This window comes from Polyodon spathula, chromosome 8, assembly GCF_017654505.1.
Source record: "Polyodon spathula isolate WHYD16114869_AA chromosome 8, ASM1765450v1, whole genome shotgun sequence".
NCBI lineage: Eukaryota > Metazoa > Chordata > Actinopteri > Acipenseriformes > Polyodontidae > Polyodon > Polyodon spathula.
This window is the reverse complement of record NC_054541.1, coordinates 47,813,094-47,840,860: the sequence shown is the minus strand read 5'-3', so window position 1 is coordinate 47,840,860 and position 27,767 is coordinate 47,813,094. Positions and strand designations below refer to the sequence as shown.

Below are 27,767 nucleotides of genomic sequence, written 5' to 3'. Positions count from 1 at the left end.
AACAGCTGCATTTTGGATCATGTTTATTTAGACGACATGTTGAAAAAATGCACATTGCAAGGTTTCTTTGCATTTCAACGAATACAGCTGTGAACTGTGAGGTAGTACAAAAGCAAATTGTTTTACAAAACTGAAGAACATACACAGCCTCATTTAACTTGCTGTTGGAGGATGTCATTTGCATTACATTTATTCCATACAGCACACTCTTAACATGTGAGGCATTAAAATACAAAGTACAAATTAGATATCTGTGTATAAAAATAGATTAAAAACAGTACAAAAAGGGAAACTAAAGCTATAACCAGAATGTCTGATTCACACTGATCAAATCTCTGTGTCACTGCACACCTGCAATTGACACAGTGTGCTGTTCCTTTATAACTTGTTTCCTAGCTGTGCTACCCTTTCTAGAAGTCAAGATTTTGCTTAAAAAAAAGGATTTGTCAGCCCACGCTTCTCAGGCAACTGGAGCAACCGCTTCAAGCACAAGATGCTTGAACGTGCAATCTTAAGAAGAGCTCAAACTCCAGCCTCATGGCCATCCCAAATCTTATTTACTGTCATTACTGTGGGATCGTGGTTAGCTGATTAGCAGCCATAGGAAGATCTAACAAAGCTAAACCACGAACAGGCTGACAGACATTCCGGGAGTTAAGGCACACACGTCAATGACATTTTAATGTCACTATTGTAAAGCTTTGTGTCATATTATATATTCATTGTAAGGTTTCATATAAATGCATTAGTTACATGCTCACTGTATTGCTGAAGCCTGTTGTTGTTATTATTATTATTATTATTATATATTATTATTATTATTTATTATTATTGTTATTATTAATAAAGATAAACATTTATATATAATGCTATGTATAGGTATATGATTGATTGCATAAATTGCATATTTTAGTCTTAAACTAAAGTGTTGCTATTACTTTATTTGTTGGTTTGTTTGTTTACAAAGATCTGTTTTATCATAAATAGACACACAGTTTGGCCCTTGTAAAATCCATAGGTCTAGTGCCCTTTAAAGTTTTCTAACCATGTATTGCTGTATTTATTTGTCTATCGTTTAGTATTTGCAGCTATGCTGAGAACACATTTCAGAGCACATTTTTATCTACACACAGATTTATCTGCTGAGAAGTGGATGGTTTATTTATTTATTTTTTAAATAGAGAAACAGAAAAATGCATTCTGGTTAAAAGATGATATTGTGCAGGCTTGGATTCCCAAAGGAGAATCCCCAACACATCATGCAGTGAGACTTCCGAAAGCAACAACGAACAAGGAAAAGAGACAGCTCAGAGACGACACGGTTTGAAATTTCTTTTCTGAATCGGTTTATAAATACAGATGCGGAGGATTAAACGAAGGTAATGGTTCAGACTTTGTATTTACTAACATGGACCTTAGTTTAACCCACACTGAATTGTGATAAACTGTACCAGGACAGTGGTGGAAAGGGCATCACTGCAACAATGGCTCTATGCATGTATACGAAAACAAAGCCAACTGCTGATTTTGCAGATCGACTACCCCCTCCTATCAGCTAGCTGTGGACTAGTGCACTCAGTGCTGCAGCCCCAGCTAGGGGTAGTAGGATAGCGAAGTGAAGAGCCTGAGGTGAGGCTGCTGTGTTGTGGTCTGCGGTGGTGCAGGATTCTGCAGCAACAGTCTCTGAGGTAGGGGAGTTGCTTGGAAAAACAAAGTCGTATTTCAAGGCAGAGAAGCTCGCCGGCCCGTTCGGGATTTGCAGAGTCTTTTTCACTGGTTCGCTTCCAGGAACGGTCACCTGAAAGAAAACAGGAAGTAGACGTCTGTGTTTGAAACAATCCCCACTCACCAGCCCAGAAACTGCTGAGGGGTTCAAATGTGCAGAACATCACTCGCCCCCTCGGTGCTTCAGTATTTCACTGTAAAATCAGGCTAAACCAAACGCCTCATTTCCATGTGTACCATAACAGTGTGTAAAACCCATGCTGCTCCATTATCAAACTGGGGCTGCCTCCGGGGCCATCTGCGGGTCATGTGGGACAGTATCATATATTCACATGTTCTGCCTACGTATAGTTTTTTTTTTCTTTCTGCAATCATAGGTTTTAAATCTGTTTAATCCCAGTGACAGATGGAAACATAGTGTTTTAAATATTTAATAATACAAATAATACGAAAACTTGGGCAGTGAATGTTGAATGTCTTTGGAAAACTTCTAAAGGTATCTAAAGGTCACAGTAAAAAAAAAAAAAAGACATTTTTATTTTACATTTTACATTTAAGACCATGTGTAATTACCATGTTTGATGTTTTTCACCCAGTTTTCTAACTAAAGCATGAAAGCAGTCAATTAAATAGTGTTTGTAGTTCTGCTCTGTTTCTTTCAATGGCAAATTAAACTCCACAGAATGCAGTGAACTCACCACTAGCCAGAGCAGACAGGAAACAGACAGTCTCAGAGTGGGACAAGCGAGACCTGTCAACAACTCTGCCACTAAAATCAGAGTACAGGCAATCATCAGCCCAACCAATCACAAGCAGGTCATTGTGCCCTCAGTGCTAAGGAAGAATGTCTGTACCAAGTCTGATCCTTACGGCACGAGTTTCTCTTCCCACACATCTCTAACATGCCATGCACGCAGGTCCCACCACTATGCTCTGCAGGGCATGCTGGGTACATGAATAACTGAACTGTGCAAAGCATATCGGGAGGGTACTCCCAATCTCTCAAGCATAGCTCAGTGTTAGTCGAGTCTCAGTGATCTCTCATGCATAGCTCAGTGTTAGTTGAGTCTCAGTGATCTCTCATGCATAGCTCAGTGTCAGTCGAGTCTCAGCGATTTCTCATGCACAGCTCAGTGTTAGTCAAATCTCAGCGATCTCTCATGCATAGCTCAGTGTTAGTTGAGTCTCAGCGATCTCTCATGCATAGCTCAGTGTTAGTCGAGTCTCAGCGATCTCTCATGCATAGCTCAGTGTTAGTCGAGTCTCAGCGATCTCTCATGCATAGCTCAGTGTTAGTCGAGTCTCAGCGATCTCTCATGCATAGCTCAGTGTTAGTCGAGTCTCAGCGATCTCTCATGCATAGCTCAGTGTCAGTCGAGTCTCAGCGATCTCTCATGCATAGCTCAGTGTTAGTCGAGTCTCAGCGATCTCTCATGCATAGCTCAGTGTCAGTCGAGTCTCAGATCTCTCATGCATAGCTCAGTGTCAGTCGATCTCAGCGATCTCTCATGCATAGCTCAGTGTTAGTCGAGTCTCAGCGATCTCTCATGCATAGCTCAGTGTTAGTCGAGTCTCAGCGATCTCTCATGCATAGCTCAGTGTTAGTCGAGTCTCAGCGATCTCTCATGCATAGCTCAGTGTTAGTCGAGTCTCAGTGGAGATCTTACCTCAGTTGTGATTCATTTCAAGTGGTTTCACCAGCACGTCTTGGGAAGAATAATCTTTACCTATTTGTCACACCAGACACATGCAGTGCAATGGTGTTGTTTTCAAGGCATTAGAGAAGAGTCTTTCTGACAAAGTGAAAACTACAACCATTTTTTCACGAGAGAAATTAAATGTTATGAGAATTCTGGAAGGATGTACTATAACTATAAAACTGGTAAAAAAAAATCCAGCCTGGCAAATTCAGCAGACTTAAAATGTTTAAATACACAAGACCAGTGTGTATCTGTAGCTCTCTCCTTACCACAAATGTGTAAGTCCCGGGTAGCAGGAGTCTGTAGTATTCCCCGTGCTTGTTGGTTTTGTACGAGCAAATGTTGTTCCTCCCTTGAACTTCCACCACTGCGCTTGGAATCGGATTTCCATCAACATCTAAGACCTGGCCCTTGACACCTGCCAATGGGATTAGAAAGCATTACTGTAATTAAAAGTCTGGGGCTGTGGGTCGGTACTCCCTGGCCTGGGTGCGTCGCGGCTGCCAGCTGCCCCTATCTGAACAGAGCTTTCACGCCTAATTCCGACACCCCACTCTGCGCTCGCTCACTCAGAAACCAGCACAATCACCTGAAGCTTTGCAGCAGCTGGTGTCATTGTTAACGATTAAAGAGCTACACCTTGTAAAGGAGTGGCGTGTACAGTTGTCACATTGTGTAAAAGCATGTACCCAGTTCTATCCAGGATCAGTGTTTTTAATGTAGGCTATGCAACTTCTTAAACAGTTACTAGCGTCCTTTTTGCTTTTCCTCATTTCTCTTACTATTTCATGGCGTTGGCAATCATCCTGCACAGTTTGGGGTTCTTTTGCGCCCATTGATCTCTAGATCTGCCTTTCCATGGCTTTGAACTGCTCTGCAATCGTCAGGAGCATCTCAAGTGTGTGAACTAAGCAGACATTCTCCTTCCATTCCAGCCATGTGAGAATGTCACCTGTCAACACTGTCTCTTGCAAGCATTATCACATGATCTGAATGGAATGAGGAAGGGTGTTGCACTTAATGACAATAATAATAAAAATCACATTTGAAGGCACACTTTCAATTGGTGTTTTTTTTGTTTTTTTTTTCTAACCAGGTATAAAACGTTTCATGAGTCAAAAATCCAGCCTGGCAAAAAAAGGCTTACATTTCCATAACCCGGTGAAAAATAAAAAGTTGCATCTCACTGAACCTGTTCTGTTTAATCACCTTCAAACAATTAATGAAAAAAAACATAAGACCATATACAGGCTCTTAATATCAGTGTGGTTCCGTATAGCTGTCTGGCTTGCTCCCATCCCCATCTGCACGAGACTGCCTGCCCTCCTCCTATATTTGATTAGTTCAGTGAAGTGACTCTCACCCAGGTGGACCTGCTGCATGTACGCCAGCAGGGCGGCTCTGTTCTCCTGCCAGAAGTCTGCGAGCTGATCTGCGGGAGGGTATTTGCAGCAAGACAGCTCCAGTGTTATTTCAAAGCACTGCCCATAGACGTAGTTATAATCCTGCATGCCACCTGAAACGAAACGCAAACAAACCCCAAAACTTTCAAACCAAATCAAGTTTGTTGTAGTGTGACATGAGCACCACATTGCATTCCAGTCCTGTGTATTTAACAACGCGTCTTCACATTTTAGGTCAATGAGAGGTAATTCATTCGCTGGCTTTTATACTGGTTCCTTGGTATGCTTGAAAGCCTGTGATAAGACATTTTATACTTATTTTGCTCATGATAAACATCATAAAAAAAACAGTTCCTGCCTGTCTTTGAACATTTCTCTTACTGAAGAAATATTTTGTTAAAAAAAACATCATGAAAGATTTCAAAAACAAGTTACACACGTGTGCCAGTGTGTGGAATGGTTTGGTACTCTCCTGCTGTGTGGCACTGCATTCAGAACAGTAACGCATGCTTTAACCTGGGCATTGAAAGCCCCACATACAGTGCGATGCTGTTAACTGGTAAAAATCAGAGCACAAAAAATAAAACACACTTCAGTAATTACATTGTGTAATTGTTTAACAAAAGCTGAGGAACACTCAGTCTCAAATTCTCAAACTCACACTTCTTTAAAGCCTAACTCTTATCTAGGTTTTGTAAATAGTGGATTTAAAGTTTATTCTTGTGTTTCAACACGCTCCCTAAGTGCAGAGAAGGTTTGCAAACAGCATTAAAACTAAAAAAGTCTTTATTGCTAGTAATGACTCCATTTCGCAGTCAATCAAAATAACCTTGTGTTATCAAATCAATTACCTTTCATGATGAAGGGACATTGGTCGTGGCAACTCTTGCCTCAACCCTGATCTCATGCCTGTTGTCCTGAATTGCATGGTGGTTTTATGGTGTGGTTTAAAAGGTAAGAAACAGGAAAGGCCAGTACACCAGACCCCTGCAACACCTTCTGTAGCCCCCCACCCCCCCACCCCCCCAGTGACTTACCTATTACAGTGTACCACTGGTATCCGTTTGTTATTCCGTCTGGGAAAGTTGAAGAGCCACACTGAGTGCCCGTGTGCATTGTAGTGTGGTTATAGGAGTAGGTTTTAGCAAGATGTACATAAACGTCATGATCTGGGGAGCGACTCTCTCCGTTAACCAGCTCGCTTCCTGTTACAAACACAAGACAAAGCAGTCAGCCTCAGGTTTGCGTTTAACAGCCAGTAACAGCAATTCTACAACAACGGCCGAAGCAATTCCGCATAAAAACACTTAAAACCATCTGAAATGCTTACAGAATACAAACACACTGAACTGAGGTCTCTTCTTCAGGTGAAAAGTGGAAACTGATGGCAAACAAAGTTCCTCTTACAGGCAGTAGTTCAGGTAAAAACTATTGAAAATGCATGGCTTATCCTAGTGAAGTGTGTCCCGCTGGCTGCATTGCTAACAGTTTATGCACGGCACCTCCGTTGCTGTTGTCGTACGGATAGCTGGCTACGACGGTCCCGCCATGTAGATTGGCAGAGAGCACAAAGCTCTCGCTCTGGATCCAGTCCATCACTGCCTGTGTCTCGGGCTGCACGTTGGAGGAAGCAGCCGTTGAGAAGGTGTCTGGAAAGTTTCTGTTCAGGTCCACGTAGTTTCTGTTGTACCTGTAAATGAGACGTCAGGGGATCAGGGACAGGGGACTGCAGCGCGAGACGGGAAGAGCCTTGATAATCACTGTCCAGGTATTCTGAACACAAACCAAGGTGGACAGCGGGCGTGTGGTCAACAGCTAGCTCACCCCAACCCCCTTACAGTGTTAAAATAGCAAATCCCAAACTCGGATTCAAAAGTGACGTAATGTAATACAGGTTAGAATCAGCGCTCCGAACAGACTGTAATCTGAACAGGGTCAGGAGTCAAACTCAGATGCTTTGGATTTGTGGGCTGGTTTGCGAAACTAGATATAACAGCAAGTGTACAGAACAGCGAGTGTAGCAGGGGGCCACTGTTGGTGTATAAAGAATGCTGCTGTTAAGATCACTTGATGTGGTGCCTCCCTGACCTTTCCCATGCTTTTTACTACTGTGAGACATGCATGTCCTAGAAGAGATGTGGACTTCCATGACAGAGAAGCCCAATTTGAGTGGTGGTATAGTGATGCAGTGTGTTATGAGAACAGAGGGAGTTTGTGCTGGGATAGTGATGTAGTGTGTTATGAGAACGGAGGGAGTTTGTGCTGGGATAGTGATGCAGTGTGTTATGAGAACGGAGGGAGTTTGTGCTGGGATAGTGATGCAGTGTGTTATGAGAACAGAGGGAGTTTGTGCTGGGATAGTGATGCAGTGTGTTATGAGAACAGAGGGAGTTTGTGCTGTGATAGTGATGTAGTGTGTTATGAGAACGGAGAGAGTTTGTGCTGGGATAGTGATGCAGTGTGTTATGAGAACGGAGGGAGTTTGTGCTGGGATAGTGATGAGTGTGTTATGAGAACGGAGGGAGTTTGTGCTGGGATAGTGATGTGTGTTATGAGAACGGAGGGAGTTTGTGCTGGGATAGTGATGCAGTGTGTTATGAGAACGGAGGGAGTTTGTGCTGGGATAGTGATGCAGTGTGTTATGAGAACAGAGGGAGTTTGTGCTGTGATAGTGATGTAGTGTGTTATGAGAACGGAGGGAGTTTGTGCTGGGATAGTGATGCAGTGTGTTATGAGAACGGAGGGAGTTTGTGCTGGGATAGTGATGCAGTGTGTTATGAGAACAGAGGGAGTTTGTGCTGGTATAGTGATGCAGTGTGTTATGAGAACAGAGGGAGTTTGTGCTGGGATAGTGATGCAGTGTGTTATGAGAACGGAGGGAGTTTGTGCTGGGATAGTGATGCAGTGTGTTATGAGAACGGAGGGAGTTTGTGCTGGGATAGTGATGTAGTGTGTTATGAGAACGGAGGGAGTTTGTGCTGGGATAGTGATGCAGTGTGTTATGAGAACGGAGGGAGTTTGTGCTGGGATAGTGATGCAGTGTGTTATGAGAACGGAGGGAGTTTGTGCTGTGATAGTGATGCAGTGTGTTATGAGAACGGAGGGAGTTTGTGCTGGGATAGTGATGCAGTGTGTTATGAGAACGGAGGGAGTTTGTGCTGGGATAGTGATGCAGTGTGTTATGAGAACGGAGGGAGTTTGTGCTGGGATAGTGATGCAGTGTGTTATGAGAACGGAGGGAGTTTGTGCTGGGATAGTGATGCAGTGTGTTATGAGAACGGAGGGAGTTTGTGCTGGGATAGTGATGCAGTGTGTTATGAGAACGGAGGGAGTTTGTGCTGGGATAGTGATGCAGTGTGTTATGAGAACAGAGGGAGTTTGTGCTGTGATAGTGATGTAGTGTGTTATGAGAACGGAGGGAGTTTGTGCTGGGATAGTGATGTAGTGTGTTATGAGAACGGAGGGAGTTTGTGCTGTATAGTGATGAGTGTGTTATGAGAACGGAGGGAGTTTGTGCTGGGATAGTGATGCAGTGTGTTATGAGAACGGAGGGAGTTTGTGCTGGGATAGTGATGCAGTGTGTTATGAGAACGGAGGGAGTTTGTGCTGGGATAGTGATGCAGTGTGTTATGAGAACGGAGGGAGTTTGTGCTGGGATAGTGATGCAGTGTGTTATGAGAACGGAGGGAGTTTGTGCTGGGATAGTGATGCAGTGTGTTATGAGAACGGAGGGAGTTTGTGCTGGGATAGTGATGCAGTGTGTTATGAGAACGGAGGGAGTTTGTGCTGGGATAGTGATGCAGTGTGTTATGAGAACGGAGGGAGTTTGTGCTGGGATAGTGATGCAGTGTGTTATGAGAACAGAGAGAGTTTGTGCTGGGATAGTGATGCAGGGTGTTATGAGAACGGAGGGAGTTTGTGCTGGGATAGTGATGCAGTGTGTTATGAGAACGGAGGGAGTTTGTGCTGGGATAGTGATGCAGTGTGTTATGAGAACAGAGGGAGTTTGTGCTGGGATAGTGATGCAGTGTGTTATGAGAACGTTTGTGCTGGGATAGTGATGAGTGTGTTATGAGAACGGAGGGAGTTTGTGCTGGGATAGTGATGCAGTGTGTTATGTGAACGGAGGGAGTTTGTGCTGGGATAGTGATGCAGTGTGTTATGAGAACAGAGGGAGTTTGTGCTGGGATAGTGATGCAGTGTGTTATGAGAACGGAGGGAGTTTGTGCTGGGATAGTGATGCAGTGTGTTATGAGAACGGGGGGAGTTTGTGCTGGGATAGTGATGCAGTGTGTTATGAGAACAGAGGGTAGTTTGTGCTGGGATAGTGATGCAGTGTGTTATGAGAACAGAGGGAGTTTGTGCTGGGATAGTGATGCAGTGTGTTATGAGAACGGAGGGAGTTTGTGCTGGGATAGTGATGCAGTGTGTTATGAGAATGGAGGGAGTTAGTGTAATCCTGTACTGTTGGGAGTCCTGGAAATAAAACTATGGGGCCAAGATCACAAAAATCAAGAACTTCACACAGGATATCCGCTGTGTGGCCTGTCCACCCGTTTTTTCACCTTTGAGTTTGTGGCAGTGGAATCTGTCTGGGTTTTTAATTTTGTTTTATTTAAAGCAGGTTTATACTTCCAAAATACTTCCACCCTGGCACGAAACCACACACCTACTAGATTAAAACAGGTTTGTACCACCAGTGGTACTGGGATTCAAACAGAAGGAGACAAATACTAATACTGTAAAGACTCTATTGTCCTATTTTAGGGTGCTGTTATCATATAAAGAGCCCCCATGATTACCAGCTTCACTGCTCCCATGTGCTGATCCTGATAATAAAGCCCAAAGCAGTGTTGGATTAAAGAAAGCCTGGCAGATCAGTACAATAAGAGTTTCCCTGTTTACTCTGGTTGTTTAAAAGGGAAGGCGAATGACAGTAAACTGCAGTATAATAATGAAAAGCCAGCTTGGGGAATGGGTTTCATTGCCAGTGTATTCCAAGCACACCCTAATGTTTCCTGCATGCTCAGCTGTTATGAAGATGAGGTTTTGCGATTGTTTACTCGGGTGGTTTTATCTGATGACGGTGAGTCCACATGCTCTCCCGTGCCTGGTCTATTTCCCATGCTGTCTTTCCAATGCACTGTATGGGTCATAAGACTTATCATTTTACTTTGAAAACATATGACCTCATTTTACTTCATTTACAATCTGCTACTCAGTATAAGCCAAGGCTCATGTTAACTAGGAAAGATGTTGAAATGAAATGTTGATACAGGCTTTCATTTCTTCTGTGATAGGTTAATGTAATAACTTGTTTGCTGGCCTTCCAGATGTTAAATGAAATAGGCTTCAGTTGGTTCACAATGCTGCTGCCAGAATGCTTACTCATGCTCTGTGATTCCAACATGTCACTCCAGTACTGGCATCCTTGCACTGGCTAACAGTGAGCTTTAGAATTGATTTTCAAACCATGCTTACTACCCGTCTACAAGGTGCCATGACTACCAGCTCTACTGATCAATAGTAAAATCCTAAAGCAGCGCTGGATTAAAGAAAGCCTGCCAGGTCAATGGAATAGGAGTTCCTCGGTTTACTCTCTTTAAGGATGCGTTTATAAGAGAAGGCTAATATCAGTAAATTACAGCACGACAATGAAAAGCCAGCTCGAGGAATGGTCAGAGAGTTTTAGAATTGATTTGTGAACTATGCTTACTGCTGTACCTACCTGCTACATGTAGGTCCTTGATACTCTCGTGCCATCTAATCTTCAAGATCAACTGGTTCCCTGTCTGCACTGCTCCCTGAGATCACTGACCTACTGCTGATTCCAAAACGGCAGCTCAAATGGGCTGGGGTGAAAGAGGAGCTTTTAATAGATAGCTCTGGAATTCAACACTGTCATTTACTCAGATCCACTGCCCCGCTGTGTGTCAGCGGCTCTGTTTGTCTTCATGTTAGAGGAGGTCTCACCTTCCGTTGGAGAAAACGCAGTCAGGGGGCGCCGAAGCCTCGTACCCGTCTGGGTTCATCGAAGGCAGGATGTGAAGGCGACAGCTGTCAATCAGCCTGGTGACGGTGGAATCTGTCCTGTAGTTTTTCACCAGGTAGTCTATCAAATGCAACAGCATTTCTCTGCCAACCACCTAGAAATCCAAAAAAAATATTACAACACTGTATACATAATATTATCCATTAATCATTTCTAATCCCAACTGTTTTTTAATACTGCTAACATTAAAGAAAATTTAATAAGCAGCCTTTATAAACCCTTTTTACATTACATTAGCTTTCTCAAAAGCAACACTCTTTTTTGGACTGAAATAGCAATGTATTTTACAACCACACTATCATTTGAACAAATTCACTTCCTGTGCAGCAGCCTAGGACTCAGTGTGGTGGGATTTTAATGGATTTGCTGCACACGTGGCTTGATTATACTTACATACTGTGCTTAAAGAAAGGGGACTTGCCTTACAGAAAAATGAATGGACTTCCATTATATTTCCATTGAGTCCAATACGTACAGTTAACCCTACCTGGGGTATGTGTAGCACACAGGGGTTGGCAATCATCTATAAGATCACGGTGTTGTGGGTACTTTCGATGGCATAAGGCCTTGGCACTACAACATCTGTACACTCTCAACCTGTCCCTCGGTTCCTGCTGCCCTCAAGCTTGCCAGAGTCACACCAGTACTCCAAAAACCCTCCCTGACCCAGCTGACTTATCTAATTTCCGTCCCATCTCCAATCTCCCTTTTCTCTCAAGAACTCTCGAAAGGACTGTAGCCAGGCAGCTGACGAAACATCTCATGGACAACAACCTGCTTGAATCTCTACAGTCTGGTTTCTGACTGTATCACAGTACTGAAACTGCTCTGCTCCAGATTGTGAATGATCTCCTGTTCAATGTTGATGCTGGTGCTCCCTCTGTGCTTGTCCTTCTTGTTCTAACAGTTGCTTTTGACACCATCTTGACCGCCTTCAGAAGTATGTTGGAATCTCTGGACCCTGTCTCTCCTGGATGTCCTCTTACCTATCTGGACACGTGCAGTCTGTTTTTCATGCCCCCACAGTAAGTCCTTTGATGCCCACATCTCCTCCAAGGTAAAATCTTCATTTTACCATCTTAGAAACATCTCCAAAGTCTGTCCCTACCTTTCCCTCCCAGATGCGCAGATACTTTGTCATGTGTTTGTCTCCTCTCGACTCGACTACTGCAACTCTCTATATAGTGGTCTCCCGGCACGCACCATAAACCGACTGCAGCTAGTTCAGAATACCGCTGCCAGGATCCTTACCAGATGTAAAAAATATGATCACATCACCCCCCCGTCTTGCTCAGCTGCACTGGCTACCTGTAAAGTTCAGGATTATGTTCAAAACTCTCCTGCTCACCTACAACGCCCTTCATCACACAGGTCCTGAGTACCTCCTCAACCTGCTGACCCGCTACGTCCCTGCCAGCAAGCTGAGGTCCTCCGACTCTGGCCTGCTTGTTATCCCCAAGCAAAAGTGCACCACACTTGAAGAACACTCATTTAGCTTCATGACTCTCTCCCAGCTTCGGTTCGTGATGCTCCGACTGTAGCTCGCTTTAAATCAACCCTCAAAACCCACCCGTTCTCTCTTGCTTTCCATGCTCCTTAAGCCTGATATCTGTTATTAGCTGCTGCTACTATTTTACATATTGTTACTATCATGTATTCCACCGTATTTATTGTACTATTTCATGTATTCTGCACTTTCCACTGTATTTATTGTACTATTTCATGTATTCTGCACTTTCCACTGTATTTAGTGTACTATTTCATGTATTATGCTACCATCATGTATTAGGCACTTTCCACTGTATATCATTTATTATGCATTTCTCTATTTGAAGTATTATGGATTTTCTTGTATTTATTGCATCTTGTAAAGTGCTTTGTGATGGTGTTCCACTATGAAAGGCACTATATAACATAAAGATTGATTGATTGATATGCATTACGTGTAAAATTTGTATTGAAAAATTACTAAAACAGTCTTCTGAATAACTAACTAACCGTCAAGCATTTTAAATAAGCTGAAATTTAACAATTTGTTTATTGTAAAACCCTACCTGGTCAGTCATGATGACTATATAACCCAGTAATCCCTTAAAAAAGTTTCCCACAGTAAAAGCAGAGTGTAATAAAGCAGAGTGGAAGCATGGTAAAGTATATAAATAACCAGGTAAACCATGGTGAATGCATGGTATAATCATGGGAAAACCATTGGAAACTGACAATACCATGGGAAACTCTTACAAGGGATGCAATGAAGCCACTGCAGCAACTATAACTATTAGAAATGCCTCACAGTGTTTATTGAGGAGGTGAATCAAGTTCACATTTCTGAAAGCAGCCAGGGAACTGTTTAGTTTAAAATGCATTAAGGTGTCAGGTTTCTAAGCAATTCAGTACACATTTCTACCTGAACTATAGTCCTTTCCCATATTCATCAAGAGTGTAAGGAACAAAAATCCTCTGTCACAGCCATCAATATGATGAAAACCAAGGAGCATGATGTACAGCAACAGTGTGCACAGAACAGCTTCATGAAAACCAAGGAGCATGATGTACAGCAACAGTGTGTACAGAACAGCTTCATGAAAACCAAGGAGCATGATGTACAGCAACAGTGTGCAAAGAACAGCTTCATGAAAACCAAGGAGCATGACGTACAGCAACAGTGTGCACAGAACAGCTTCATGAAAACCAAGGAGCATGATGTACAGCAACAGTGTGCACAGAACAGCTTCATGAAAACCAAGGAGCATGATGTACAGCAACAGTGTGTACAGAACAGCTTCATGAAAACCAAGGAGCATGGAGTACAGCAACAGTGTGTACAGAACAGCTTCATGAAAACCAAGGAGCATGATGTACAGCAACAGTGTGTACAGAACAGCTTCATGAAAACCAAGGAGCATGATGTACAGCAACAGTGTGCACAGAACAGCTTCATGAAAACCAAGGAGCATGATGTACAGCAACAGTGTGTACAGAACAGCTTCATGAAAATGGAGTAAATGTGGTATTATTAAGACATAGATGTCATTAGGTACACAAATGCGGTGTTAGTAGCATCACGGTACAATTTATTAAAATGAGTGATTTCCAATAGCTTCTAGTAAAAATATAATAGTAAGTGTGACATACAGGTGTATATGCACAGACAGATACCTCCGTAGAGCCACAGAATCTCATACTCCTAATGACTTAAACTAAATAATGTTAATACCAAGTTGAATCACAATTAAACAAGTGCTTTTGCAGGTATGTGCAAGCAAGCAAGTGTGACAGACTGTACAGACTAATGTAGCGACAGAAGACACCCCCATATCTCCCCACACTGTCCTTAGTAGGGTTCATCACAATTAGATAAACATTCTCTAGATACAGAGGCACACAGACAGGGACCTGACATCTGCATTCTTAACGGGATAGAAAACACTACTTCATATCCCAAATAGAAGAGATAATGTGCAGGTAAATGGAATACAAGTCCATTGCACAGAGCATTCCCTGTACGCCAAGCAGGGGCATTTTAAAAGGCAGGACGAACGTTTAGTATGGTTTTTACCATTTAGTACAAATGTTTCAACATGCATGTGTGACTAAGTGCAAACTAATACACTGCCAAAATGTGCAGCAATAGCTATTTATTACACCCTCACTGTTCCTGGCATGTCAGGACAGACCAAGCCAAAGGCAACCTCCATGCACTCTGACATTGTTCATTTTTCATGAAGTGTAGCTCTGTAAATCTAGCATGATGTGCAGCTCTGTAAATCTAGCATGATGTGCAGCTCTGTAAATACAGCATGAAGTGCAGCTCTGTAAATACAGCATGAAGTGCAGCTCTGTAAATTCAGCATGAAGTGCAGCTCTGTAAGTTCAGCATGAAGTGCCCATCCCCCCTTCCCTCTTGCCTGCTGTTGAGCAGCCCTGGCCTGCATGGAAGTCTGAACCAAACCTGGGAGCCTCTCAGAGTGGAACTCCCACTGAGATTTACTTAGAGCACAAGACCTCAGTGGCACCACCTGATACACAAGTGTGGAACTAGAGCAGAAATGAGAAAGCAAGAAACCTGTGAGCTGTAGTCCATCAACCCTTTTTACTTCACACAGAGACAGCAAAGACACCAGAGCAGGCTGTGCTGACTTTATGAAAAGCCAGTCAATTTATACGCTCTATATAACATTCATCTTATCTGTAAACATAGGCTTTTTCAACTAGCTGTTGAATAGTAATGATATTGTATTCAAATGATGTGTATTTATAATACACACAATATACTAATCACCACTCTTTCTGAAACCAGCCGGGTTCTTTCTAAATCAATTGGCTGGTGTGGATTCTTTTTTGGTATTGAGCAATTTTTCTGCTCAACAGATGCGGGTCAGTTAATAAATCCAAAAGTGATGAAACTAAAAAAAGCAAACAAACAGAGCCAAGAATGTTGAAGAGCTGGTCGAGGTTACTTTTTTTTAAGAGGCTGTCACCATAGGAAACAGGAAACAATCTTCACGGTTTCCAGTTAAACACTTTAAGCTCATCTTGAACTATTAATGTCATGGGGCTTGGGAACTACCTATAAGAAAAAATAATTCTGTTACAGTACTGGCAACACCTTTTTTGCATAAGAACATAAGAAAGTTTATGAATGATAGGAAGCCCTTCAGTCCACCCAGTCTCGTCCTGTTCCACGTAGCTCATTGATCTCAGAACTTTTATCAAGTTGGGTCTTAAAGGATCCAAGTGTTTCTACAGCAACAGCATGGCTGGGTAGCCCATTCCATACATCCCTACAAAATACAACAGTGCCACACTCCAGGGCACAAGCTAACTAACAGAAAATACATTATCAATGCTATAAAGAAGTCTTTTTCTTCTTCATGTATTTGTTTAATGTTTTGGGAAAGTAATGCAAGCACTGTCTTGTTAACAAGAACCTTCTGTGAGCAGGCAGCATAGTTCAATACTGGTCTAAAACACAATGCAGCAGAGCCATTCGAACAACAGGTACAAAACTATGCAGGTGCTCAGCTGGTGAAGCACAAGCACAGGGAGTGTCTGGACGATGTTTCCCAGCTCATGGAACACATTACCGGTATTCTGAGAGCAAGACAAGACTCCTGAACTGGACAAAAGTATTCTGCAACTTCAGAGACCCACAACTTCTTTCAACAGACAGCAGCTACTGGCTTCCATTTTGACTCCTTTCAGGAGTACTAATCACATCTCATTCCTCTCCACTACTACGAGCAAAGTGAAATTTATGCTTCGAGGGGCAGCTGGATTGAATGCGTGTGTTCCTCCTCCTCATTATAGAATGAGCCAAGTTACCAGGAGGTAAAATAAAGGACCTGGACTTTTTAATTTGCTGTTGAACACTTACAAGTCTGTTTGCGGTATTTCCCAAATTTTAAGGTCCCTAGATTGGTTTCCCGTGAAGCAGCTAAAGCATTGATTTCAAAAAGCTGCTCCTCCCTTACAAGGATGTTCACGGTTCTGGCCCTGCCTGTCTGAGAGAGTTACTAACTCTCTTTAAACCGGCTTGTACTTTCAGATTGGCAAGTGATGGTTCTGTTCTTTTGTGTTTGTACCCCAGTGACACAGACTCTCTGGCCCCTGGCACAGCACGTGACACAGACTCTCTGACCCCTGGCACAGCAAGTGACACAGACTCTCTGACCCCTGGCACAGCACGTGACACAGACTCTCTGGCCCCTGGCACAGCAAGTGACACAGACTCTCTGGCCCCTGGCACAGCAAGTGACACAGACTCTCTGGCCCCTGGCACAGCACGTGACACAGACTCTCTGACCCCTGGCACAGCACGTGACACAGACTCTCTGACCCCTGGCACAGCACGTGACACAGACTCTCTGACCCCTGGCACAGCAAGTGACACAGACTCTCTGACCCCTGGCACAGCACGTGACACAGACTCTCTGACCCCTGGCACAGCACGTGACACAGACTCTCTGACCCCTGGCACAGCACGTGACACAGACTCTCTGACCCCTGGCACAGCACACGCTAATCTTCCGAGCACTCACATCATTGTTGTGAAAATGGGGAGAGCAAAGTCGGGGAATGTACAGGGAGGAAATGGGGTCTGGCCGCACAGAACTTGGCCGCTGAGGCAGTATTCTTAATGTACCTAAAGCAGGCAAGACCTCCGCTTCTGCATCTCATGGAGAGAAAGGTTTCTCCTTCAGAGCTGGGGGGTTTGGAGATGGATTTTACCAACCTGACCTAGGGACACTGAGAGTCGGATACAAGTGTGCTCTCTTGAGAAACAACCACAAAAAAATGAACCCTCCCACATTTAATTTCCATGCAGGTCCTGGAACAACAAAATACCTCACTTTATGCAGTGGATCCTTCCTCGAATGACTCACCTCATCACCATGCATGTTGCCAACATACTTGAATTCCGGAATCCCAACTTTGTGTTCCATTGGGTACTTTCCGAGGACCAAGACCCAGAGCTCTCTACCTGTAAAATATGACAATGATAAAAAAAGAGAGATCAACATGTTCCAAAATATCCATTTGATTATTTTTATACAGGTATTACAGATGAAACAGATGCCTGTTGCAGTCATTGGGAGCAAGTTTGTTTACAGTGGGATCCACAATCCCTGTACAGTCATGGTAATTGTGTGGAATTGCACAAGATGTGCAGTGATGCTGCTTCACAAATAAAATAGGAGGATGTATTACCCCTTTTTAACCATTACTGATAGCATTACTACATAGGAAGTTTTAAAGTTAACATTGACATTAGTGTTATTTTACAGAATGAGAACCTCTATTTGAGGGATGTATGTTTCACCAATCGCAGCTCTCAAGGTAAAGCTGAGATTAATCTGCTGAATGCCTTGTCTGAGATTGCAGATACATGCTGGGTGCCCACGAACATGCCAAGCAGTTTCCCCATGGTGTGAGCGGGTTTCAATAGATAATCCCATATCCATTTAATGAAGCAGCATTGTGATGGTTAATTACTTTATAAGCATGATACAGCCTGATTTGATTTCTTAACAAAAATCATAAAAACTAAACAGAAAACAGATGGATAACAGGAAACTGTTGTCATTCATCTGTTTGCAGATGCAACATTCCTCCAGTGCAGTAATTAAATACCCATGTGCTGTGAATGCTGAGGCATGCCTGTATTGTGAGATCTGCACACGGCCACATGGACATTGCTGCAGTCACATCCCAGAGAGTGCTCATTTAGGGGCGCCGTTCAATTTCCCACTTCTCAACTTCACTACCAAACCCGTTAAACATTTAAAGCCCTATATCACTTCTCACAAATCGCTGCAATCAGCAAAATGAGGCAGAGCTGTATCTGAGTATCCTGTCTGTGTCTATGCAGAAAGATGGTTTACACTGTGTACTTACTACAACATAAACAACATCTTTGGTGGAGACATTCAGGCACAATACTAAATGTGTCACACTCGGCTGAACTCTACTCTTAACCCTCCTCGGTTCATGCAGTAGCAGCAGGCTCAGTCTTTGTGTGTTTGTGTGGGTGGTTATTTCTAATATTCAAAGACGATCAACTCAGCTGCACTTCACAGCACTGCTCCAGAGTTCAGTAACGTGGCAGAGCTGTATCTGAGTATCTTGTGTGTGTATCCGATTCACTGCAGTGACAACAGTGACAGCAGGGTTCCGGGGGGGGGGGGGGGGGGGGGGGGGGTAGGGTGGGAAGGGGGTGGACACAGACTGTTTCCAAAACAAACTCCTGTTGTAGAAGTCCCAATGACGACCAGAGCAAAGTTGACCTCTTAAGAGAAATGTAGTCTGGGTGTTAAATATCAGAGTCATGTAAACTTTCTTGTTGTCCAGATTCACTTTGTATGCTTTTCTGATTCAATGATCACATGTTTAATGCACCCGTGTGGCTTCAATAGAGCTCTTAGAATCATGACCCCCAAGCTGATCTGGTACACCACAGTGCAACTTTTAAACTGTTCCCCCTGCAACACAGCCTCCCTTGTAAGAAATGAATCAAGAAGAAATAACACATGGAACAACGTGTGTTATTTCTTACATACACTCAGGGCAGAGTATCCGTGATGTCCCTGACAGCGAGCACTATATAAAAAATGTGTGCTCAAGCTGCAGTGTCCTGGAGGTGCGTTCTGCTTTCTTCTTCTCAATATTTATTGTGGTGCTGAATACAGTCCTGATTAAAAATGGGGCAGCTTGTGACAACACGCCATACATAGCCTCCTGTAAAAGAAAAGAACTGCCTGGATATTTCACGTGTTTGAGCCTGCATCAAGCTGCTGGTTCCAGCTCTTACTAATAAGCCTGAAGACAGGTCTGGTGTGCTTTGCCTTAAACATTATTTATAGTATGACACATAACCTGTTCTTTATTCTTGTTCCACAGCATTGTGCCAGGAGTCTAAACCTAAAAGGTCAGCTGATAGTTGGAACAACATGTCATCATTTCTTCATTCTGGTCCAAAGTGTTCATTGGGAAAGAAGAGGTGCCTGGATAAGGGGAGACTTTTTAGGTCGCAGGGGATCCCAAGATTGAGAAGAGGCCAAAACACTTGTTGCCATATTTAGTTCTAATGTTAGGCACCAATAGCGACCTTGACCTTCCTAGGAGCTTATGAAATGATGCAATGAGTAACTAGGCTGGATGAGTAAGGGGCTCGGCACTTTAGGAAATAATCATTTCTGTAAGCCGAGGAAAGCCACAGCAAGGTACAGTATACAACATTACAGATTGGTGGGTGGTCACACTGCAACTCAATACAAATCACACACATCTCCCATAGCAAAAGCACAGCAAAGTGTAATAAAGCACAGAGAAAACATGATAAAGCATATGATAAACACAACAGACCAGGGTAAACAGTGGTAAATACATAGTGTAACCATGGGAAAACTGCAAAAAAAACACTATGCAAAAATACCAGGGTAAACTTTTACAAGGGTGTATTCTGAGACATCACAGTGAAAAGCTGGTAATGATAATTGCTAGAGTATGTGTGTTCTATCAAAAAATCTACAGCGGTGACAAGCTCTCCTGAATCAGTCTGGTAGTTTAACCAGTTTCATAACAGGTCAGTGTAGTGTACAAGGGTTAGCTACATACTGTACATGTTATTTCCACACTCAGCCAAGCAGCACCTTATAATCTACTTGGTAAATGAAGCAAAAACACATTGAGTTTCGGTTGTGCGCGTCAGACTATAACACTAATATTCCTGTGTTTGAAGAGTAATTGACCTCAACCATTTTCATAGAAGAAAACAAAAAGGCTCCAATTACATCCTCAACATCTGTTGATTTCAAAGTCTGTTGAGTTGATGAACACAGAGTTTGATACCCAGGAAACTGTTAAGCATCAAGCATGGCTAAATACATAAAGTTTCAAACAATGTGCTTTGAATAACTCTGTGAATTGGGCAGTGTGGCAGGGTGAAGCCTTGCCGGTGCACAGGTGTGTGTGTGTGTGTGTGTGTGTGTGTGTGTGTGTGTGTGTGTGCGTGTGTGCGTGTGGGTGTGGGTGTGGGTGTGTGGGGAGTATTGGGTGGCAGGGAGGGGTTAAATTTCTGCCGGTAAAAACACATGGGAATGTGGCTGGAGCTGACAAGTGAATAAATGGTTAATTAGGCTCCAGCCACAGGTCTATAAAAGGATGATCCCAGTTGTGTTAGTTTAGAATAGTGATGGTGAAGGAGCAGCGAGGTGGGCTGGGCTGGGCTGGGCTATTTTGTTGTGTTTGTATTTGGAAATATACAAGCGTAAGCGCTTGAACTGCAGCTTCCTGGTCTGAGTCATTGCCGTGCGTCTCCTGTGGCTAATTCTCAGGAGCCGCAGTGCTTTCTCTTATGGGAAGTGTCCCAGCTTGGCTTCACAAAGTCCATCTGTGCACGATAAACACACACACACACTCATTCACATGCACTAGGAACTATTTTGGCTTGAAGTGGGAATCGCTCCAATTCTGACCTTCAAACAAGCTGTGTTCTTCTATCAATCTCGCATGCTTCTGAATAGCCCTTCTAATTTTAAACCACGCACACATGATATTCAGAGCAGGAATCATTCATAAAGCACTGTTGTAAAGATTTACTAGATTGGTTTTAACCTTTGCAAACCCTTTAAAAAGTGACAGGACTAGGAAGGGCCGAGGGCTGATTCACAATCCATAGCGTCTCAAGCTATTCACCTCGGGGAGGCCTGGGTTCAAATGCAGCTCCAGGTCACAAATGAAAATAATTTCTCATGAGCACCAAATGCACTAGTGCCAGAGTAAAGAGAACCCAAAAAACTGGGAGCAGCGTTCATGTGTGATGCTAGTAATGGGAGCAGTGCTCATGTGTAACGCCAGTAAATGTGAGCAGTGTTTGCAGGCTGTTCTCATGTATTATTGCAGGTGAGGCTGGACGTGTCAGAAGGGACTGGGTGGTACAAGTTTAGGGTTAGGGACAGTGATCTTAATATCAAGGTTTTAGTTGAAAGTGCACTGTTACAGACTTATATGCAAAGAAAAATTATTTGTAACAAAAAAAAAAAAAATGGAGTTCTGTGGCAGAGCAGAGCTCTGCCCTTTATAAATTGGCAGGGATGGGGTTAAATTCCCCTACCTGCCTGGGTTTATTTGTTCAGGTGGCTGGGGTGATTCAAGTAATTAACGATCAATCAGCACCCAGCCACCTGACATAAAAGGAGGCCTCAGCTTCTCATTAGGGAGATGAGGGAGCTGAGGAAGCAAGCTGGTGTTGGTGCTTGCTGTTTTTGGTTTTGTGGGTTTTTTTTGTTTTTTTTTTAATTTTCACATCCAGTGAAGGCATTGCCCAGCCTGTAAGCCTTTATTTTTGTAAGTCATGTTCTGTGTCTTTCTATTTGTGCTTAAATACCTTTGTTTTGGCCCTTGTGCCCTTTTATTTTGTGTTTATAATAAAAGTTTTTTTTTTTTTTTTTTTAACTGCAGTTGGTCTCTGGGCCTCTATCCACTTGCCAGCCTGTCACATTTGGTGGCAGTGGTGGGATATAGCGTCTCCAGGAGGCTTGGAGCAGTACTGCAGGGTTTTTTTTTTTTTTTGGGACAATTTTTTTTTTAAGATAAATAAACTTTAAAAAAATAAACAAATGGAAGGCTGGAGCTAGAGAGATGGCTTTGAGGACCTGGAGGAGTTCCTCAGTGAGCTAGAGGATCAAGGCTGGTGCCTTGCCTGTGGGGAGTTCGGGCACCCGCTGGTGCGCTGCCCCTACCAAGAGGGAGAGGAGGAACTGGCCCAGGAGAGGAAGGTGAGGAGGAGGCAGAGAAGGGGAAGGCAGAGCGTCCACCGCCCAAGTCTCCACCAGCAGAGGAAGAATACCTGCTGGTTTTGCCTCCAGAGCCAGAGGGAGAGGAGCCATCTCCAGCGCCAGAGGGAGAGAAGCTGTTGCTGCTGATTCCAGCGCCAGAGGGAGGTTTTTTTGAAGAGCCTTGCGGCGGAGTTGTGCTCTGGCTGTGGGGCGTATGGACACACGGTGGCTATCTGCCCCGCGCAGTATGAGGGGGAGGAGCCGCCGTCCCGCGAGCCAGAGGGGGAGGAGCCGCCGTCCCGCGAGCCAGAGGGGGAGGAGCCGCCGTCCCGCGAGCCAGAGGGGGAGGAGCCGCCGTCCCGCGAGCCAGAGGGGGAGGAGCCGCCGTCCCGCGAGCCAGAGGGGGAGGAGCCATTGACCAAGGAGGCAGAAGGGGAGAAGGCTGATGCTTTACAGCAGCCTCTACATGTGAGGCTGAGAGGAGCCCAGCGGAGGCACACCCGATCGTTACGGCAGGTATCAGCCTTGCCTCAGAGGCCACTAGAATGGCCACAGCCCCCACCGTCGGTGGTGTGGGGGCTGCAGCCGTTGCCGCTGGAGGAGGACAGTGAGGAGGAAGTCTGGCCTCTGCCACCCTGGCCAGAGGTTCCTGCACTGTTGGCCACGCCTGCACCGCCCAGGGATGCCACATTTGGATCGCCTGGGGTTGCTTGCTGCTCCGCATCGCCTGGGGCTGCTGGTGTCTCCTTTTTGTCTCCTAGGGTTGCTGAGGGTCCGCTGCCGCCGTCGCCTCCCGAGGGTCCGTCCCCGCCTCTGCCACCAGAGGGAGCTGGGCCGCCGTCCCCGCCTCTGCCACCAGAGGGAGCGGAGGGTCTGACACTGCTAGGGGGACTCGCACCGTCCGAGGAGGCCATGCCCACACTGTCCAGGGGTACTCTCTGCCCGCCAACGCTGCATCTGTTGGAGGGTCCAGGTTCCATGACAGCATCGCCATACTTCCTTGGCGATCCGGGGCCCCCTCAACCAAAGAAGGCTTCGGGGGTCTCCGACATCAACCCCGGCCACCACCGCCCACTGAAACAGCCCACCCAAGGGACATAATTGGAGGGGGGGTATTGGTCGATTGCGGCCTGTGTACTTTTAAATTGGCAGGGATGGGGTTAAATTCCCCCACCTGTCTGGGTTTATTGTGTTCAGGTGGCTGGGGTTGATTTAGAGTAATTAACGATCAATCAGCACCCAGCCACCTGACATAAAAGGAGGCCTTAGCTTCCCATTAGGGAGAGGAGGGAGCTGAGGAAGCAAGCTGGTGTTGGTGCTTGATGTCTTTTGCTTTTGTTTTTTTTTTTTAACTTTCTCATCCAGTGAAGGCATCACCCAGCCTGGAAACCTTTATTTTTGTAAGTCTTTGTAAATTTCAAAATATCACTATTTCCAATGGGAAAATGGGCAAATGTGTGTCTTTTCGTTCACATAAAGTCAGAAAAAAACAACATACAATTATACTGTATTTACAGTATAATCGTAAATCTCAAAACTACTCACTTCTAAATCTTTTGTAGTCATTTATGTATTACTTTAGTATAAATACATTTTAATTTGGATTCATATGTTGTTTTTTTCTGACTTTATGTGAACGAAAAGACACACATTTGCCCGTTTTCCCATTGGAAATAGTGATATTTTGAAATATCACTGTCCTGGTTACAAAAGCAAAGTTTGTGGGGAATAATAGCCATTTTCTATACTTTTGAGGCATAAGCAATTAGGAAATAACACTTACTACCCAGGAACAAAAATTGTGTTACATAGTGTTATTCAAAGACAATAAACCCACGTTCATCCCAGCACTGTAATTTACACATTTAGAGTGAAAATAACACCATTCCCAGGCAAACACTGTATACAGTGCAATAACAGGCAAACAGTGTATACAGTGAGTTGAATGATGAATTGAATGAGTCTGGAATGATGTTATAAAGTCTGCGTTGCTCAACAGAGCCAAGATAATCTGACGACTGTTATCCAAAAGCGGTCTCTTTCAAGTGACAATGCGGGCTGATGAGGCAGTTTGAATCGATACACCCCAAACTCAGCTGCATTTATCTACTCTGATCTCTTCTGTCAGTGTATCAGATACACACAGGCAGGAGACTCTTGCCAAGGCATTTCTAAAAACAGCCTTTTCTTTCAAAGGAACACACTGTACTTGGGAACTTGTTTAAAGCAGGAGAACAGGCACCTGTTTGTAACTACCAGTACTGTACTGTTTAAACACATTTCTGTGATCGCGCTATCGCACGGACAAAAGAAGATACCGTACATTCAAACTGACAAGATGAATCATAGACTAGGATCTTTATCTGCTGTTATGTCTGGTTGACAAGTCGTGTTAACAAATACCGTAGTATGATGGAAACAGTTCCACACCTTGGTTGATGGCATTTTCACGTTGCTACTGTATGAAACCCTCAGAGATTAAGAGGTCATTATTGGGAGGGAGGCAGTGTAACAATGCAGTGATACTAAGCTGCAAATCATCTTAGCAAGATAAATGAAATGTGAACTGAGCTACCTGTGCGGTGAAGGAGAGGCCTGATATCTCTTTACAATAGCCCAGCATTAGGTTACAGGGATTACACAAGAAGGGCTGTACAGGGGCATACTCCACCATTGTCAAAACTTTGAATTGTTAATGTGTCGCTACATCTGAGCTGTCATGAAAGCGCTGCCTGTACAACACCTTGATAGCTCTTTAAGACAGGTATTAACCCTTGCTGCTGGCTTAAAGGGATACGCTTTGTGTTGCTGAGGTTTCCTTTCTTGTTTGATATCCTACTGTGGCTGATTCAGCGTAGACCATTATTTAACATGGTTACTATTTACAGCAAACATGTGCTTCTGAAAAGACTCCTTGAGGCTGATTGTGGAGAAGTATCTTAGCATTGATCTAACAGAAGCAACAGAGAATCATACAGAACTCCTATACTAGGATATGAAATAGGTAAGAAATGAAACATTAGGGCAATGTAGATGATATTAAGCATCCCTTTCAATGATTTCAATCACAACTTTGTCCAGCATAATCAGACTAAGGAATCACAAAGCGCTATACATGACAGCTTGGGAAGGTGCAGAGCAATTCAACATTCAAATAAGAGCCACGGTCTGGACATTGCAGCTCACTCGGGACCAATGCGATGGGTATGATCTGCTAGACTGTTGATTTCATACCTATTTTAATGACATTTCTGAGATTACGAGGACACTGTGTGTGTGCAGCCACTGGTTCTGATAATAAACGCCTTGCTGAGACACTGCTGAAATGATCAGGGGCCAGCATTCCCAGCAGCCAGACTCCTGTTAAATATACTGATCTTTTTAAAATGGGTTCTCCTGCCACTAACCATCAAGTCTTTAACGGCTGGGAAAAATCCAGGAAAACACTGAGGGGAAACAGCTTAGCTTAACCAGCTAAGATTGGGCACAGGACCCACAGCTGTCCTCTGATCACTACAGTGACCTGTTTCAACAGGACAGGCTGCAAGGACAGCTGACTTCCCTTTCCTGTAGCCCCTCAGTTTAAAAAAACAAAGGACTTCCCTATTGAATGATACCTTGTAAACATTATTATATTTTTTGTATTATATATATATTAGATATATATATAATATATCTATATATATATATATATATATATATATATATATATATATATATTATAAATATATAAAGGGATACGCTTTGTGTTGCTGAGGTTTCCTTTCTTGTTAAGCAAACAGCCTCACACAAAAACATGATTATACATAACAGACTCATCCTTCCCTGACTAACACTGTAGCTTAATACAAATCTCACAAAGAAAAAGCAAAGTCAACCTGATTCTCTTTAAAGAGGAGCAAATGCGTTAAAGGAGAGGCGTCTACAAGTGGAATTACAAACAAAGCAAGAGAAACTGCATGAAGTGTTACTGTTTACTGTACAGTATGTCATTCTGCTGACAGGATGTGCTTTCTGGCCCGTCTCAGAATGCATTACAGGCACTACGCGAAGTTTAACAAAAGCAGTGCTATTCCACACGGTGTTTCTGCTTGCTAACACAGCGCGTTTGTTCGCAGCTGGAGCCTGTTTAGGTGGTTCCGTGCTTCATTGAACTGATAAGGCATTCTGATAACTTGCGACAACGAGGGGGTGTTGTTAGGGACTTCGATAGACGTGTTCTGGACTCAGCAGCTAGTGATAGCAGAAATGAATGTAATATGCCACGACAATGTTTCAGATACATTTCCGTATTCATATAGTTCTACATTAAAAAGGAATAAAGCTGAAAATAACACCAGTGCTTAGCTGTTTCATCTTGAAGCCATCTGTTTCTCCAAAGCACGAGCTTATCCAAAAACTTCAAAAATAATTTTTTCAATGACTAAATTAATGACAGAGTTGATTTTTTTAGTCTTACTACTCCTATTTCCTTTTTTTCATTTACAGTTTTTACTTGCCGAAGCCCTCAAAACATAATTAAGTCAGTAAAGCACGGATGACCTTTCTATCTATATTGTAGCCAGACCCCATCTCTCCGCCGCTGGCAGAACCCATGCGCGCTGCCAGTCTAAACTCACCGCGTATTTATTTATTTAGCAGCTCGCCTTCTTAATGATTCTTTAAGTTAACCATTGTATGGGAGACTGAAGCCAAGAAACTCATAAAAAAAGTTAAAAGGTGACACATTTTTTTAAGCCAGCTATCGCGCCTACTGTACACCAAGCGGTTGTACCTATACTGTGTACAAACCTGAAAACAAGCAAAAACACAAACAACAGGTATATGAGATAATCAGAATTGTTATCATATATCATGCTGGATAGGTCTTACCTTGCACCGATTTTCCAATACTGTAGAGGTTTGTGAAGGTCGAATAGTTTTTGCTGACGGACTGCAAATATGCTTCTATTTGTTTGCTGTCATGGAAATTAAAGTCTAGACCCTGGACCCATAAAGTCATGGATCCGATCCACAGACAGTGCAGGAAGGTACGAAGAAACATCTCTAGGTGGGATATCCCTAGACATGAAAAATAAATAAATAAATAAGAATCTTTCACGTGGAAAAAACTACAGCAGATATAGGCTACTTTTGATGTCATGCATGATCGTATGGTTTACAACATCATACCAGAGCTGATGAAGCTACACTCGTCTCTACAGTACTATAAACTGTTCAGATAATAATGCATACACATCATGCATAATCTGTTGTTTTTTTTCACTAATCTGTATGGCGAAATACTCTTATAATGTATAAATAGCGTCTTACCTTTGTGTGCGTGAGTGTGTGTGTGTGTGTGTGTTTCTATCAGACCCAAATCTGCGCTTTTCTTATTACCTTTCAATATATTGTTAATTAAAGGAAATGCTTCTTTTTTTATCTGTCAAGGTAACTCATATTTTGAACTGCAGTGGCTACGTAACAGTAGCGGTTTTATAAGACAAGACAAACACCACTGCTTATCTGATGATAAAAAAAAAGAAAAGAAAAAAAAAACTTTCCAGCGCTGCTATGCGAGTAGGCTAACTACAACTGACTACCGGCTATCGACTGTTCTGCAGCT

At 43.4% G+C, this 27,767-nt stretch overlaps 1 protein-coding gene across 2 annotated transcripts; it reads right to left on the bottom strand.

Annotated features, from left to right (window-relative positions):
• Window positions 1-139: 139 nt before the first annotated feature.
• Window positions 140-27,767, bottom strand: LOC121320079 (carboxypeptidase M-like). Of its 2 annotated transcripts, none has more exons than XM_041258258.1 (9): window positions 27,542-27,767; window positions 27,032-27,220; window positions 17,267-17,364; window positions 10,802-10,974; window positions 6,331-6,518; window positions 5,866-6,033; window positions 4,789-4,941; window positions 3,695-3,843; window positions 140-1,798 (listed from the first exon to the last, which is right to left on the bottom strand). In XM_041258258.1, the coding sequence occupies exons 2-9, from the start codon at window positions 27,201-27,203 to the stop codon at window positions 1,556-1,558; spliced, it is 1,344 nt and encodes a 447-aa protein (XP_041114192.1). In that variant the 5' UTR covers window positions 27,204-27,220; window positions 27,542-27,767; the 3' UTR covers window positions 140-1,555. The 2 variants fall into 2 exon arrangements, with proteins under 2 accessions (XP_041114192.1, XP_041114191.1); XM_041258257.1 differs by having other exon boundaries at window positions 27,473-27,766.